The following is a 17052-nucleotide window of genomic DNA, read 5'->3' as shown; positions in this document are numbered from 1 at the left end:
TTTCCCATCCGGGCTGTTAAACAACAGCTGTTATTATGTTTTGCAGTGATATCATCTCAGGATGATGTGTTTGCATTTGTGGGGGAGCCTTTGGTGACTTTGTTTCTGACTGGCTGTGCCTTTCAATCCTGCACTTGTAATTGTAATGTTACTCATGTACTGCAGTGGAGACTCCCTCGTACTGAGCTTATTATTTTTGTTTTTGTTTTGTTGGGTTCTATTTTGTTTTTTAGCGTTTCGTACAATGTTAAAATTATTAACTCTTTTTGAAAAAACAGCAATGGAAAAAGATTATAAGGTCAGTTAAAGTAAGTGGTCTCTGAAAGTGCTAGCCTGCAATATTGTTGGCCTCGCTGCATGTTGTTCTTTGAGAAAAATGGGTGGGAGGGGTTGTTACTAATATAGAGGGAGAGGCTGATGTGGCAGTCTGTCATGTTGATGAGTGCAGGTCGGAAGCACATGTTACTTGTGTGCCGGTGTGGAAACTGTTATCTGGGGAGGGGTATCTATTGGGGCGAGTTAACCATACGAGGGGGCCCTGCATGCACAGTGCAAGGAGTGAAGGGTGCGGTGGCTTTTTTGACAGAGGAAGGGCAGGGGAGAAGTTCAAGTACACTTGACCCTGTGTGTCATCTGATGGGGAGTGAGGTGCAATGTTGCAAGATTTTTATAGCGAGGTGTTAGTTGGGGAGGGACAGGTTTGAGGAGGGGGTGGAGCGAGAACGTAATTTCTTCCTGGGTCTTGGTTGTAGGGTCTTTCCTTGGTTTGATAGAGGTCTGGACGAGTGTCCCTTTGCAGGGGAGATAGGCACTCTGCATGGATATCTGAGGAGTGGTAGGTAGTCTGCATTGGCTCGCATGAAAGGAAGTACAAGGATTAGATTCCAAGTAGGATTTCAACTTGTTGATTAAGGAGCCTATTTTTTTATTTGTTAGTTGTGGGAGCACTTATTCGCCTTAATGTGACAGGAGAGGGTTGGGAATGCAGTTCTCTATGCATGAGGGATAGCAGGTTGGTCTCCAATGGGGTATGTTTGTGGTACGGGGTCACATTTGGTGTGTGAATGAGCCACTGAAGAGCCAATGTATTTTCTTCTTGTGTAGTTCTTGGGTTATCGTTGTTTATTAATTGCATGAGTTGAAAAGTCATGCCTTGAGTTATTTCCAGACATGTATGCTTAGGTAGCATGCTCCAGAATTTGGTAGCCAGAAAGACAAAAAGGAACCGTCTTGTCATTTTCCATTGTATCTAGGAAATAGGACAAGCACAAAATGACTGGATGGTGTGTAGTGCAGGAACCTTCCTGTCGGGGATCATGGGACCTTTCCATACTAAGCATGATGGTTGATGCAGAAGGTTTTGAAATGAATTATTTTCTTGACGGGGTGCCACTGGAGTGCATGTAATGCTTGTGTGATCTGTTTTCAGCACGACAATTCTGCCTGCTGCACTTTGGACTCTTTTCATTTTCCCATGAGGCATTCAAGGAGTTCATTATAGAGGCTGTTTGCATGGCTTAGTCTTGAGAGCAACAGTGGTATCACAGTCATAGTTCTGTGGGTGAACGATAGGTAAGATAAGATAAAATGCAATGCACAGAGGTGGAAAAAGTAATTTTTGTCCTTGTGCCTCTACCAAGTCATGGAGCTCTTCTGAGGTCTGCATATCTTCATAACAGTCATTTGAGGGTAATTTATCTCATATATATATATATATATATATGGACAATCAAGCTTAATGCCTACTGATAACTTAAGCCATATTGGCACTAATAGATTGTTTTAAAAACTTGCAATTAAGAAGTCATGCAGGGTCAGTTGAGTTGACGTTTCCAAAGACAGAAACCATATTATGTTATTTAGCTGAAAACCCTCAAAGGTCAAGCACATGAAATGTAAACATTTATTATCACCAGTACGCACAGATGAGAAAGATTAACATCTTGTGATCTGCATTCATCCTTAACTGGCCCACTTCCTTCTTCACCACCCATGACTCTTAGTGCTTTCTCTTATTTATTTTGTATTGTATACATTCATAACATACATCGCCATAACCTAAATTACTTATCAAAGGGGAAATGATTCACTGCATTGCGGACAGTACACATTTTCGGAGGAATAGAATTCCAAAGTAGTGGGTAGTGTCTCGCAAACCTTTTTTCTGCCCTCCACTACAATTTGGAGCAACGGATGACAAAAAAGTTATTTAAAGCTCTGCCAGGATTAAGGATGAAATATTCTCGGCTAGCAGACAGGGGAAGACCAGGCTTGTATTTGAAGACCAAGCAGAAGACCTTAAAGATCACTCTGCAATGCACAGGGAGCCAGTGTAGGAAATGCCGCAACAGAGTGATATCATCTCTTGTGCTTTTCCCAAACACTAAGTCGTAGACTGTGTGTGGAGGGAGGCCACAAACAATTAAACATGTGTATGTGACAAATATACATGCTAAAAGTGTCTCATCAGCACAGGTAGGTGCTCCCTGTTCAACTTTTCTTGATTTATTGAAGGAATGCCTGAAATATATGTTTGCTGCAGTTTTCTGCACTGCCAGTACAAGGCAATACTGTACACTCTCCCTATGTATGACTGAATGTTGCAATGACCTAGACAAAACATATGACACCAGTGAATACTTTGGAAATTATATTCCGGCTGTGGACCCACTCTATGTTGGAGGGATGGGCTTGTAATGAATTCCACTTTTGGTAATTTTGACCTCTTGCCCTGAGGGATAGGACCTCTCGTTCAAGGGGAAGATCACACAATGGCCCTCATTACGACCCTGGCGGAAAGTGACTGACCGGAGCGCCACAGCGTAAATAGCGTTTCCGCCATTGCACGAAGGAGCAAAGTGCGGCCCATTCCGACCCATCGGGCACGAGCACCACGCCACGGCGGAAGTGCAAAGTCCGCGATGGCGGAAATGACCCCAAAACGGCCCACACCGCCGCCGTACGGCGCCCTAGGTGCAATACCGCCACCCCTCTTAGCGGTCACCGCAGTGTGCGCCTACCGGAAAGTACGGTGACCGGAAATATACGGAAACGGAAGTAAAAACATGGGCCCGGAACGGGAAACATCCCGCCGTACACCTATAAAACCACTAAAACCACACAACCACTAAAATCACTACGCTGAAACACACCCCAACCCGTCACCCACCCTAGCGAAACCAAGACAAATGGGAAAAGTAGCGAAGAAAGCGTGCGACCGCAAGCGGCAGGTCCACTTCTCCCGTGAGGAACTCACCGTGCTAACAGAGACCCTCCAGGAGAATGCTGCCGTCGTCTTCTCCACGCAAATGACCAGAACGGCACTTGCAAACAAGAAGACCATATGGGCTCTGGTGGCACAGCGGGTAAGTGCGGTGGGGACCGCACCCCGCACCCCACAGCAATGCCGCAAGCGATGGGACGACCTGCGGATACGCGTCCGCAGCATACTCTCTGCCAACCGCAACATTGCCACAGCCACCGGGGGAGGTCCTGAATCACCCATCAAGTTGACCCCCTGGGAAGAAATCTGTGCCTCCACCATCGGAATGGAGAGCATAGAGGGAGTCGGAGGGATGGAGAAAGGAGTGCAGACATCCGAAGATTCAGGTAGGTGGGCCAGATAAAACAATGCCAAATCCACACAGTCCATCCATGTGAAGTACCATGCGTCCACATAGTGCAACAGAAACACATGTCCAGGAGAACGTCCACACACATCGGACTGATAGCGCACGTTAAAACCCACAATAAATACATAAATAATTAAAAACCCCTAATACACGCACTACACGTGCAGCAGGCACACCCTAACTGCAGGCTGCCAAACAACTGCACCCTCACTCCACACACAAATCAAAGCACCTCCAAGGACCCGACCCAAATCACCCTCAGGTACCACCCCAAAGCATGTGATACAATGCCATTCCAATTCCCACAGACCCATCATTAACCCTCGCCCTCCTTTACTCCACCACAGGGTCCGATCCAAACGACGAGCTACAGGACACCCCTACCAGCACACCTGCAAAGAGGGCCAAGACCAACGGCCAGAGACCCTCCACCTCAGCTGCACGCATCAAGACACGGCAGCAGCACAAATCAGGTGGCAGCACAGAGGAGGGAACATCAACAGGCACCCCAGCAGCCAGCATGCCCACAACACCACCACCACAGGTCCCCCCAATGGATGCCACAGAAGGCACTGCCTCTGGTGGCAGCAGCACCATAGGTGACACCCCATTGCTGGCAGCATGCTCGGACACAGAAAACGGGGATGTCGAAGTCAGATCCATCCATGACCTGTCCCAATCCCCCTGTCTGTCCCATCCCATACAACATGAGGATACCACGCAGGGGCACCCACAAGACGACGACTGGCCACCCCCCACAAGCCCTGTGGCAAGGCAACATGAGGACAACAGCCCCTCTGTGACACCCCCGCAAATGGCCATGGCCCAGCAGAGGCAACAGTCCCTCGACCAGTTAATCGTACAACAGCAGCAACTGGCCACACTCCTCAAGGACCATGCCGATGAATGTGGGGGCACTAAGGCAGACATAGAAACATCAACTGAGACACTTAGGGCAGAAATGGAGAGAGGTACAGAGACGCTAAGGGCACAAATGGAGAGTAGCACCGAGAGCCTGAGAGTCCAAATGGAGAGTAGCACCGAGAGCCTGAGAGTCCAAATGGAGAGTAGCACCGAGAGCCTGAGAGTCCAAATGGAGAGAAGCACCGAGAGCCTGAGGGGGGAACTGCATGCGACGTCCAAAGACGTATGTGCCGAACTTGCCGCAGTGCGCCGTGTGCTCACTGAGCTCTCGCAAACCCTTAGGGACATGCATGGACGTGAGCAGGCAGACACATCATCCGTTGCAAGTTCCGTCCAGGGCAGCCCCCAACGTAGATCTGGAAGGAACCTGCGCTCCACAGGCAGGGGTGCCCCTGATACCCGCAGAGGGGGCTTGCAATAGCGACAGCCCACTGACAATGAGCATCTTTGGACACTGGTGTTCGGGGGGGAGGTAGGAGGGTGGAGGGGGTGTGTTGGGCTCACTTGGGTGGCGGGTCGATAGGGTGTTCAACATGACATCACATATGCCATAAAAAGTGCACGATCAACCAATGAGATGTGTGGACATTGATCTTTGTGTACTAGGCCATCATAGGCGTACAGTCCATATTGTGCATGTCCCAGACACACGCAGTGCCACGAGTCCCGTGTCCATGTATCAGCCACCAGGCGTGAGTGCTAGAAGCATACATCAATGAGATGCTGACGAATGTCACGGGCCTCCGGTGCCTCGCAGACTCCATGAGGTGCTGCCACATCCCCACCCTCATCATGACCATCATCAGGTGCTTGCAGTTCTGCGTCAGGGGGCATGGGCACATTTCTACGTACGCACATGTTGTGGAGCATGACACATGCCATGACCATCTTTGCAACCTTCTCATGGCGGTACAGGAGTGCCCCGCCAGACCTGCTGAGGCAGCGGAAACGAGTCTTCAGTAGGCCGAATGCCTGTTCAATGACTACACGGGTACGTGAGTGGGCATGGTTGTAGTCCTCCTCATGCTGGTCCCGTGGGTTCCGGACTGGTGTGAGGAGCCATCTCTTCAGTGGATATCCAGCATCACCTGTATGTGGACGAGAAACGTATGATGTGGAATGCCATTGCTACGTACGCACACCCCCCCCCCTTCCTGCCAGGTCATTGCCAAATCACATACCCCACATAATCATGCATGTAATGAGACTCACCGAGTAGCCAGGATCTGTTCCCTGCGTGTCGCTCCATGTAGCGTGGTATTGTAGAGTTCCTCAAGACCATAGAATCATGGGTTGATCCAGGGAATCGGGCACAACAATGTGTAATGATCCTGTTGGAGTCACACACCATTTGTACATTCAGGGAATGAAATTGTTTTCGGTTGCGGTACTGTGCCTCCATGGCATGTGGGACGACCAATTCCACATGGGTGCAGTCGATGGCACCAATGCAACCCGGTATGCCGGCAAGTGCATGGAATCCCACTTTTGTGTTGGTAATTTCCTGCTCCGAGCGTGGTAGAGAGATGTAGTCGTCTGCGTGCTGCAGGAGGGCATCGAGCACTTGAAATAGTGTCCGTGAGAACAGTGGCTGAGAAATGCCATGCAACTGTCCGACTGTGTGCTGGTAGGTGCCTGTGGCCAGGAAGTGGAGTACAGACACCACCTTCAGTAGGGGTGGGATGGCGGTTGGGCTATCTATCATGCTGACAAGGTCAGCCTGTGTCATGTCCACAATGGCGGCTATGGTGTCCCGGTCCAGACGGTAGAGGGTGTGGATCTGCTCATCAGTGAGGTTGAACGGATGTGCTCGGAGGCGTGGGATTGCGGGCTGCCTGCGTGGTGGTAGTGGCTGTGCTGGCGGCCCTTGCTGGCCCTGCCTTGGCCTCCTCCTCCTCCTGCGTCTCCTTCGTGCGGCCGGTTGCAGTTGGTGTTCGTCTTCTTCTTGGAGTTGGAGTACTTGCAGTGCTATCAGGTCCCCCAGGGCCAACATCGCGAGTCCTGCCGGTAGCATTTCGGTGTGGTTGTGGGAGGAGACTGGCTGTGCAATTTATGTGTTTCCAGGCTGTATGGCCTCCACCTGTGGTGATTAATTCCACCTGTGCAAACTGCTCTCCCCTTTGGCCGAGCACGTCCCGCGCACAACGCTGCAATTCGGGGAATGGCATCTTGCTATTGCAATCATGTATTTGTACCCGATGGCCGTGTAAGATTGGTTGATATGTTCATTCTGCTGTGGTCCCATTGTTTCACATACTATCTGTGCAGTCGCGAACAGACTTGTGAAGGGTCAGTGGAACGTAGTACTCGAGTAACGGTGGGCCCTCATGCATCACTGTACCGAGTTGCAACGACGGGCGGGGCGTCCCATTTGTGGGTGAAGGCAGTTGCCATTTTCACACACAGCCGCACTCGATGGAATAATTAGTGATTTCAAACGGCCACAGATGCCTTTTCGACGTGATGTTGCAAATGAGGAATTCGAAGGGCGGCGCTTTCGGTTTCCAGCTAGCGGCGAGGAGATGCCCACAGGTCTGACTGCAAATATAACGTTCTATTGTTCAATGTCCTTGAGACAGGGCCCATGGCGAGGAAGCAATGATTGATATGAATAGTTTGGGATGCGCAATTGCTACGTGGGCGATGAGGCCGGCCGTTCCCAAATACATGTTACTTCACAACACTGGAATTACGGGCTGGGGCACTGTGGATTTTGCAGGCTGCATAACGCACAGACTCAATGGATGTTTCTAATGTTATGTGAGTAATTATTCAGGCGTTTTGATCCCGGGATGAGGGAATGATGAATGGATGCATGGGCAGGTGATTTGATACAGAGTTTGCCATGTACAGGGCTTCTTGGGATCTATCCGCCTCCCCTACGCTATGTGATGCAGGGCTGCCATAGTGGGACCATCGTCTATCTGGCCTTGTTGAGCCCTCCCTGTCTCGACGCGCCCTCAGACACTTGTGTCCATGCACGTTAACATTCCCATCTGATGGATTCTGTTTTGACAGACGCATGCACAGGTACACTCGTTTGTGATGGTGTTTGCACCTCGATATAGATGGTTATGAGTCGCAAGTGGTTTTGGGGTGGTGATGATCCTTTGGAGTGGGCTAGCATGCATATGGCTGTGGATTTCGTGTGATCATTGAAGTGAGTTGTTGGAATGTAGTTCTGATGGCCATTCTGTTCTTTTTCTTTTCTTTTGGTTGACAGGTATCTCCTCCCCTTTTGCCACTGCCATCTGTATGCCACTCCTGCAGATGGGTTTTACTCCCGACACCTGCTGCTTCGTGTTAATCAGTGGAGCAGCATTACGATCTTATGGGATGATCGCCAATGGCCCACATGCCCTTACGCAGTACTGGTGGCTCGGAGCAACATTTCGGCCTTTCAGCTGGACTAGTGCCTCCCCATTGGGACGGCCCTGCGGTTCTGTGCGCTTCCATGTTGCCTTTTCGTACGTGAATGTGGCTCTGTGTACCATGAGGGAACAGGGCGACACACAAGTAGTGGCTGGTCATTTCTTGCGGATGCAGCCCACAATGGTGATTAGTGTTTTGGAGTTCATGGCCTGATGGCTGTATGGGCTTGGTGACTTTGATGTGCATTAAATTTCTATTCTGATTTGGCCCGTGTAGCGTTTTTCTTTGCAAGTGATGTGGCATATGCCTATTTGGGGGGCGATGTATTGTGAGGAGATCTGCATTGGGTTCCAGCTTCGGAGTTTAGTTGCGTGGTACTGTACTGGGCGCGTTTGCCTACTAAGCCCGTGAGGTCAGGGATGGGGGCTGCCAATATGACAGTTTGAATGTTGTTATGCTCAGGGGCGGGGGATTGGGTTTTGTGTAACAGATGCCGGTCAGCCAGGTGGACTGGTGGAATGATGTGATTCTCGGAATATTGCTGGTCACAGGTGCCTGTGTTTGCGTGCGTTTCTTGGTGGGGGACTGTGGTCATGTCCATTGGGATGGCTTCTGTATTCGTGCCATCTGTGCCCTGCAGCTCCCATTGGCCCCTGTTGTGTTTCTTTTGTTCGTTGCCATGCATGGGTGACTTGTACATTTCAATGGTTGCATTGTGACTTCATTGCACCTACGGGGAGTTGTACTTTGTGGGCAGGGAGCGGTGTACAGGCACTCAGTGGGGCCGTTTACGGTTGATTCGCGATGCCGTACTTCTCACCATGGCGGAATGGTACATTACGCCATGCCTGATGGCGTTAGGTACATGTCCGCTAGGGTCGGAATTGGCGTACCCTTGCGCCATGGTGGTGTTTGCGGTTTCGCATGGCGCGCGCGCGCGTGCTTGGTGCAGTTAGCGTTGGCGTTCACTACGGTGTCGCTAATGGCTTCGTACTTTGCGGTGACGGGTCATAGTCGCACCGAGCGCTATTCGATGGCGGTATTGCATTTCCGCCATCGTTTTCCGATTTCCGCAAGGGTCGTAATGAGGCCCAATGTCTTTTCAATTACCACCTTACCTGGGAGCCATGCCCAAATGAAAGTCTATTCAGTATGAAAGTAAAATGTAGCTTTATTCAGCTGTCAAAAAAATTATAAAAAGACTAGCATGTCTCATAATGTCTCTTACCTGTTGTGTATTCTTCCTGTTCATCTTATAACATGCTTAATACCAGCATTGAGATTGTATCTATTATTTTGCCTCCACTCTAGCACTTCACCCATCATGGTCATATACCAAGCACAGCTGGCCATACCGCCTACCTGCACTTAGAAATGCCCAATGTTAGTTGTCCTTAATCTATGTATGTCCACTTATGTATTGTCCCCGGTGATTTGTTGCATTTACTCCCCTCTAAAACGTAGTCAGAAAGTCCCTCATATGCACCTCAGGGTAAGAAGCTGACTGCTTCCCGTTAAATCTGATTTCTTATCTATTGCACATTCATTTGTGATCAAAAGAGCATTGTTCCTCTTGTATATAAATACATAAAACATTAAAAAAAAAACTAGCCACAATGGAACCTGCACAGACCTAGGGACTAGATGTAGTTCTTGCAAATTTAGGTTCATATTTCAATTAGCTACAGGGGATTATGTGGAAAAAACTTTGGCTTTATCTGTTTCTGTTTCGAAATGTGCCATTAGACACTAGTTGGGGCTTATTTCTCTTGAATCTATTGTACTGTGGAAGAAATTAAATATTTATTCCAAAATTATTGCTCCTTCTGGCAAGTCCTTATATGTTGACCTTAATACATCCTTAGCGGACAAATCCATTCTGTCCCTTGATAAATTTAGCATTTAGATATGTAATCCTTTACATAAAACTGGATCTGTAAGGAAGAACTGATCAACAATCCCAAGTAAACAAAATAAAACAATGAGGCTGATTGGCTTGACACCATTCAGCAATTTAAACAGTATACATTGTTTGGAGAGTACTCTAGATTCTCTAGAAAGTGATCTTGCCTGCCTAAGTACATTTGTCTTTTCCCCTGTAACATAGCTCAAAATGTTTATTTCAGGATTAAACGGAATCAACTTCCAACCCTTGAATGCAATCGGCTCAGATTAGGTCTTAATATAGCGGTTAGAACCTGTAGCTTGTGTAGAAAGATTGATTCACTTGAAACGATTAAACATCAGGTTATACGTTGTGAAAAAACTGGTAATATCAGGCAATTGCACTTTGCACCTTTTGTATATTATCATTTCGAACATGCTGGGGGATCACTTTGGACTCAGATGATGGAATGAAGAACTGTCTCATTCCTATTGTGAGAAACCTGAGGGCATCTTCACACCTACTCCCTGTGGATCCACTTCTCAGGTGGCCAGGGAAATGCCATCGCTTTTAGATCCTGACCCTGGGGTTGGAGATGTGAGGGAGGTTTACCTGGGTGCAGGGTCCTTGGGGAGTGGGGCGAGGATGTCTTTGGGTGAGGCATGGTATCCCCTTTTCCTTGTGAAAATAAACCCTACCCTCCCCCTACCATCATAGGTTGTTGCCAGTCATTTACTCTTATTTCCCCTCAGTCACACCACTCTAGTACTGGGACTAGAAAGAGGGGACTACGGGTTGTACACACTAAATTCAGTAACACCACTCTGGTACTGAGACGAGGAAGAGGCCTGGAAACTATTGCAAGGGTCAGGCTTGTCCAGAGAATAGAAGTAAGTGTGGTCTGGCAATTGAACTCAAGGGCTCACACCTGCAACTTGTTAACAGGTCACAGGTGTATAAAAGGTGGAGCCATCAGCAAGAGAGGGGAGACCAGCAGGAGAGGGGCTGGGAGAGACAGGCTTGAGAGGGAAGAATTCCTACCCAGGAGGGGGCTGCAGAGGACAGTCATGTTTGGAAGCCAGGACACCGGCTACTGCAGAGGAGAGACTGAGATGCTGGGGTCCGAGCGGGCCATGAGAGGGCCAACGCCGCTAGAGTCTCCTCTGCATTGTGCCCACAGCTGGAGCTGTGGGTCACAGAAGGCTCCAAAGTGCTGCAGGCCACCAGTAGCATCCGCCGGTAATGAGCAGAGCTACCGGCAACCCACAGCGAGGTTGGCAGAATGTGAGTGCTGCTTGCATAGCTCCCGAGAAGTATGCACAGAGCCGTAGAATGCCAGGAGATAGAAGAGAGAGGATGCCCGAAGGAGCAGCCGAGGACTGGTGAGTGAATTGAAGAGACAACTCGTACAGGGGACAACTGGGCATATGGTAATGCCGGATAAACTGAAATATGTGTGCAATTGATGGTGAACCCAAAGTGAGGGGTTCTTGAACATCAAGCAAACTTTGTACTATAAGTAAAGGAACTTGAATAAAAAGCAAGCATTATTGAATATCGATCTAAAGGAAAGCTTTGATGAGCCTACGAATGAAATTAAAGCAAGTGTGAAACACAAGTAATGACCATTTAAAGACAACAAATGAATCTTTATGAATAAAGTAAAAAGCAAGTGATGAGCACTTATGAAGATTGTGAAAGTAAGGCGGTGGAAGAGAGTGAGCACCACGGAGTGGGTTTTGTGGAAGAACACACTGTAGCAAAGACAAAAGACTGTCAATAAGAATCCAAAGTGAATGGAAACTTAGGCACAGGTGTAGTGAGAGAGAGACCTGTGTGGGCAAGAACACCTAGGGTTATCGGTTGCGTGACCTGTAATGGGTGGACTGTGTGGTCTGAAAACTGCGCCTAGACCGAGAATACCCTGTCTGGAAAAGCCAAGGAAAGTAAAGATAAAGAATCTCCACTTGTGAATTAGATTGCTGATGTGAATGGGAAAGATAGCAATCTGTATAAACTATTGAATAGCCTGAAGGATTATAAAGTTGACCTGGAATTGGTTTCGAAAATTAAGAGACTTGAACTCATTGTGAGTTTGCAAGCTGGAAGAGCTGACATCTTGGAGAAGGGAACCCCGAGACTTTGTGAACTGTTTTGTCACTTTGGGGAAGGGAACCCTGAGGCCTTTTTTTGGAACTGTGTTATGTTCTTGGGGAAGGGAACCCCGAGGCCTTTTGGGAACTGCTTTGAACTTGGTGAAGAGGAGCTGAAAAGTAAGCCAAGAGATGGAAGAAGCTTAGAACTTTATTTGGAACACTATTTCCTTTGTTGCTGCCATCCGTACACATTGTTTCATTTTTGTTTTGAGGGCAAGTATATGTTTTGGACACAGACATACTTTTAAGATGAACCTACTGACTCAGACTATCCTTAGTTTCTTTAGGTAGGGAAATACCACCTTAGCATAGGACAAGTTAGGCCTTACACCATGCTGACATTTAAGTAAATAAAAGTGTCTTATTTGAACCTTGAACCTGTTGTCTGTCTCTTACTTCATGATGCCTCTACGCTATTAGCACTCTAAAGGTTTTTAATTAATCTTTTTGAACTTTTGTTATTGCTAATTGTTTGAACAAAATGGGATTTTAACAATGTTTAAATATGTTAAGGTTTGTATGGAAGAAGCGTGTTAACTTTTATACATTTTATCTTAATATTTATAAACTATATCTTACTTTTTTATACTGTTTATGTAAATTATCTATCTATTGAAGTAAGGTTTAACTATGCAAAAGCAAATAACAGTAATAAAAAAAGTATATCATTCTTCTTTCAGGGTTTCCTGCTGTCATTAGGAGGAATGGCCTCTCCCAGGATATATCACATGTGCATTTCATTGACAACAAATATATCCATTTTAGCTCAGTCACTGGTCTTTGTTTTGAATGAGTTGCAAAAGAACCCAGTTGGTATATTATTAACAGGTTTTAATTAAATAACCAATCCATCTTCCAGGTTCTGTTAAACATCTCAATTGAAACAAAACTGTTCTTTAACAAAATATGGCCACCCTTGGTGAATCCATTCTTCACAATAAAATAGTTGCAATTGTATTTTACTCTCTTAAAACATTTCTGTCTGTTTGTTTGTGATACTTAAACATGTGGTAATGCACACAAGCGTGCTCCAATATATTGTTTCCACACTGTACAGGTAGATCTAACCTGAATCATATTTAGTGTATTGGTCTCAATCAAAAATCAAATACAGGCCTTTCCTGGTGTTCCTATAATCAAGGTTTGGGACTTCAAAGTAACATGTTTAAATTGCCCCATTTATCTATATACTTGATGTATTGTGTAATCAAAATAGAGTTTCTCAAATGCTCCCTTGTACCTTACTAGGAACTCTCAAATGCTCCATGTATCTGACCAGGAACTGTCAAATGCTTTCCTGAATGCCTTTCATTGCATCTCTTTGGATAATGTTAATTATTGCTTTACTTTGACTAGAACATGTGTGCTTCTAAAAACATATTTCAAAACAATTCGTTTCTATTTTGGCTTGGCTTGATGATAGCATGTCCTCAGCAGAAAGCAGCTTTCATCTTTTGCTTGGGTGTATCAGTTTTGCTTCTCCCATCTTCAAATCGTCTGGGCTTCTTCTCTCTGCCCTGCCTGCCTGCATTGCTGTGGATCAGCACCACGACCACCTTCTTCGGCTGTTCTAAGGCTGCTCTCCTCAAGCTAATCGGATGCCTCCTTTTCGTACGCCTTTCACTGTAAATCCAAACCTAGTATATGTATCTAATATTCTCAATAAGCAAGCTTTTCTAAGTGCTTTAAAACGGTGTATATGTGTGTGCATGAATGCATAGAGGCATTGTGCTGTCACTATAGTAATAATATATGTACCTTTTGTGAATGCATACACTTAGTATGTCAATTTCTATATGAACCCCATTGTTCTAAACTGGCTCTTGCCAATCTATACATGCCATTATGCATACCAGGTCTCCCATGTATGCTGCACACAATTCTAATCACCCAGATATACCTATATACCCCTGCAGTTGGTCAAAATGCCGAAAATGCGTTTGCACTTAATACATTACAGAAAACAGCCACTAGAAGAACTCCTAATTGTCTCTCTTAGTAGCAAGTGTCCCAACGCCTCTTTAAATTGCCTCTTGCCCTATCAATGTCTACTATCCCCCCTGAGCCCCTTCCTTTTTTCAAAAACACTATCTAATTCTCCCCTGTCTCCTCTCCCTTTCCAATCATACCATGCCTGTCCTATCTCTCAGTATCCCCCCTCGTTTCTCAGGTCCCTTCTACTCCTTCACCAGCCCTCTCCTTTTCCAATGCCCTACCTCTTCTTTCAGAATTCCCTTTCCTTGCAGAGCACCTTAGCTCTTTTTCCAATAGATCTTCTCTTTTAGCGTTCTTTCATCTCTTTCACTGCCCCCTTGTTCTTCCATTCTTATGTCTCCTCTTAAATTGAATAGTAGTGAGCCAGATTTGTGAAATAAACACTCACCTCCAATATCCTCGTGTGATCTGCAGTTACAGCTTCAAACACTAGCACGGCACACTCAGCAATGCCTACAGCAAATCCTTCTGAGGTTTATACATTTTGTAGCAGGGAATTGGGTACCAATTACAGCTATTATTGTTTTTGCGTAGAAGGGGTCAGGATCTGCGATGAAGCATCATATAAAAACATTAAGATATTATTATTATTATTAGTATTGCAGTTTACTAGTTCCCTTTCATCTCCTTCACCTCCTCTCTAGTGTCCAGCGCTTCTTTGAGCCCGTTCAGTGTCCCCTCACCTCTTTCAGTGACACCTCTCCTTTTTTAGTTTCCCCTCACCTTCTACAAGGCCTCCAAACATCCAGTGTCCCGCTTCTCTTATACAGCCCACGTTTCTCTTTGATTGATCTTCTCCTTCGTGTGTCTTCGTACCTGTGTATTTCCTTTCCTGCTGCAGAGCCTGGCTCATAATTCCTTGTAAGTGATTCTCCATCAGTTCCTCAAATCCCCTCCAGCACCACACGTCATTATTCAGCGCCCTCCTTCATCTGATGGCAAAACATAGGGTGTCCATTCTTTTGGAATTTTCTCATCAGACTAATGTACCACTCCGAACGGAACCTGAATCTTCATTTATGCAGTAGCCTGACGTTAATACTCCAAGCGTCACAATAATGACAGACTTTGGTGACCTACAAACAGGTTCCTCTTTGACTATGTAGGCAGTGACTTAGCTCCTTAGCAGCACCCAACGAGCAGTCATTCACGTTTGCACCCGTGCGAGTATGCCGGATCCATACCATGGTACTGTCACACATTATGCCCTATTCCATTCCATTATTTAAACAGAACATAATGAAGATCAGACTACATGGGCTGAACAACTTCCCTATAACACTTTCGAGTTAAGTCTTTGACCTCTGTAACTGTCTTTGACACCTCATTCAATGGCTTCGTATTCACTTTATTCATGATGTCCGCTTACTGTAATTTGCTATGTGCAATTTTGATTTGCAGTGCAATGCAGCCATCCTATTCTTTTAAAATACGCACAACAGAGGAGTACAATCCCATTAAAAGAAAGACTGTGAAATGTCTTTGCTTTGCAGCATAATCACAACACGTTACTTGCTGATACAGTGAGCAGTAGTATCACATGGTAATGATAATCACTGAAGGAACACAATGCTATGACGGGTTGATATCGCTGCATATTACAAGCTTGGAGCTCTTGCCGTCCTCACCGTGTTTGAAGGCTCTTTATCCGGCACAGCATATCCAGATGTCCAGCTGAATACTGCTCAATCACGTCCTTCACGTCGTACGGTCGCAGCGTCTCTTTAAATTTTCTCTTTGCAACATGAAATTTCATGATTCTGAAAGTGAAAATAGTTTGCACGTTAGTCTATGTTATCACTTCAATAGTAGCCACCAGCAGTTAGCAATGTTGACATCCATTTTAAATGCACAGGCACGGTTGGCTGATTGACCTTAGTGACCCTGCTGCAATGCTTGAAGATGGAAGATACAGCATTGCATGCAACCACAAAATGTTGTGTGTGTGTTTTTAAGGGTTTTATGATTTTAGATTATCTCCAGAACTGGGCATTAGGGAGTGCAGCCGAAATTCCGTGGTCTGAACTGTCTAAGAACTCATGTTCCATGAGCATGTACCACAAATGAATGACGTAAAAGCCTTGTGGCTTTTACGTCATTCTTTTACGTTACGGCTCATATTCATAAATTTGTATGGCGGAGAGGAGGGGCATAACGCAACTTGCGTTTCCGCCAGTATACAGGTCAGCATTTACTCACTTTGCACTGTGGAGTGCAAGTGTGACGGGCAAAAGGCGGCATACATGATTGTATGCCGTCTTTTACCCTTTACATTTGCATCCCGAGGGCAAATGATGAAAATGTGGTGGCAGGGACCTGCGTCCGTTTAAGTGTAAACGTAATGGGTCTCCACCGCCAAATAACACTTTTGTATAAAATGAGCTCCTATATGATTTGTGGGTTGGTAGCACACAAAATAAAGACAGAATAATTTAGGTATGGTCAAAATATATGGACTTCTTATATGCTGTTAATAAGGCTACAACATACTAGAGGATAAACTATGAATGTGGCATAAAACATGCAATTTGGCCACATGGTTGCAGAGACATTTCCGTTTAAAAAGTTGTACACATTTTGAAAGACTAATATCTGGTTTACTGTATTTGATTATACTCATGAATGAACCCATATCAACTATAAAAAAAAATGATTATGGGAGGCACCAGGTGGTGCGCAGTGGATGGCAGCCTAAGTCATCCCGCGCCCGAAGCTTCGGTCTTTAAGGGGACCTGAGCCTGCCCTTGAACCCCTGGAATTCCTGATCTGAGCCTTACTCCCTGAGGCAAAGCTCTGGGGCACTGTCGATTCAAATCTTAAGGCTGTCAGCAGCCTCTAGCTGGAGATCACTGGGTGTATGGGGCCTGACAAGCAGTTTCGAGCCGTGAGGCAGCTCCATCGAGATCTATGCAGTGCCATGGATTGGAGGCCGCCAAGCGTGAAGTGTGATCCGCTGTCAGCAGCTCCTTGGAAACCTCCCTCTTGGGGACACTGTATTGAGCGCTCGCCTCCCTCGGGGCACACCCTGCCATAGCCACTCACATCGTCCGCCGAAGTCCTCGCTGTTTAAGAGCTTTGCTAGCGGTAA

The 17052-nt window shown here is 46.4% G+C and overlaps 1 protein-coding gene across 2 annotated transcripts in view; it reads right to left on the bottom strand.

Moving 5' to 3' along the window:
* Positions 1 to 17052, bottom strand: part of KCNQ5 (potassium voltage-gated channel subfamily Q member 5) — a 1047762-nt gene that overhangs the window by 22993 nt on the left and 1007717 nt on the right. For both annotated transcript variants that reach the window (XM_069606244.1, XM_069606245.1), the window contains one exon: positions 15593 to 15724. In XM_069606244.1, the coding sequence (XP_069462345.1) occupies positions 15593 to 15724 (132 nt within the window). The remainder of the gene's footprint in view (positions 1 to 15592; positions 15725 to 17052) is intronic.

Source organism: Ambystoma mexicanum, chromosome 4p (genome assembly GCF_040938575.1).
Source record: "Ambystoma mexicanum isolate Mex_15411 chromosome 4p, UKY_AmexF1_1, whole genome shotgun sequence".
Lineage (NCBI taxonomy): Eukaryota > Metazoa > Chordata > Amphibia > Caudata > Ambystomatidae > Ambystoma > Ambystoma mexicanum.
Note: the sequence above shows the minus strand (reverse complement) of the source record. Positions and strands in the feature narration are given on the sequence as shown.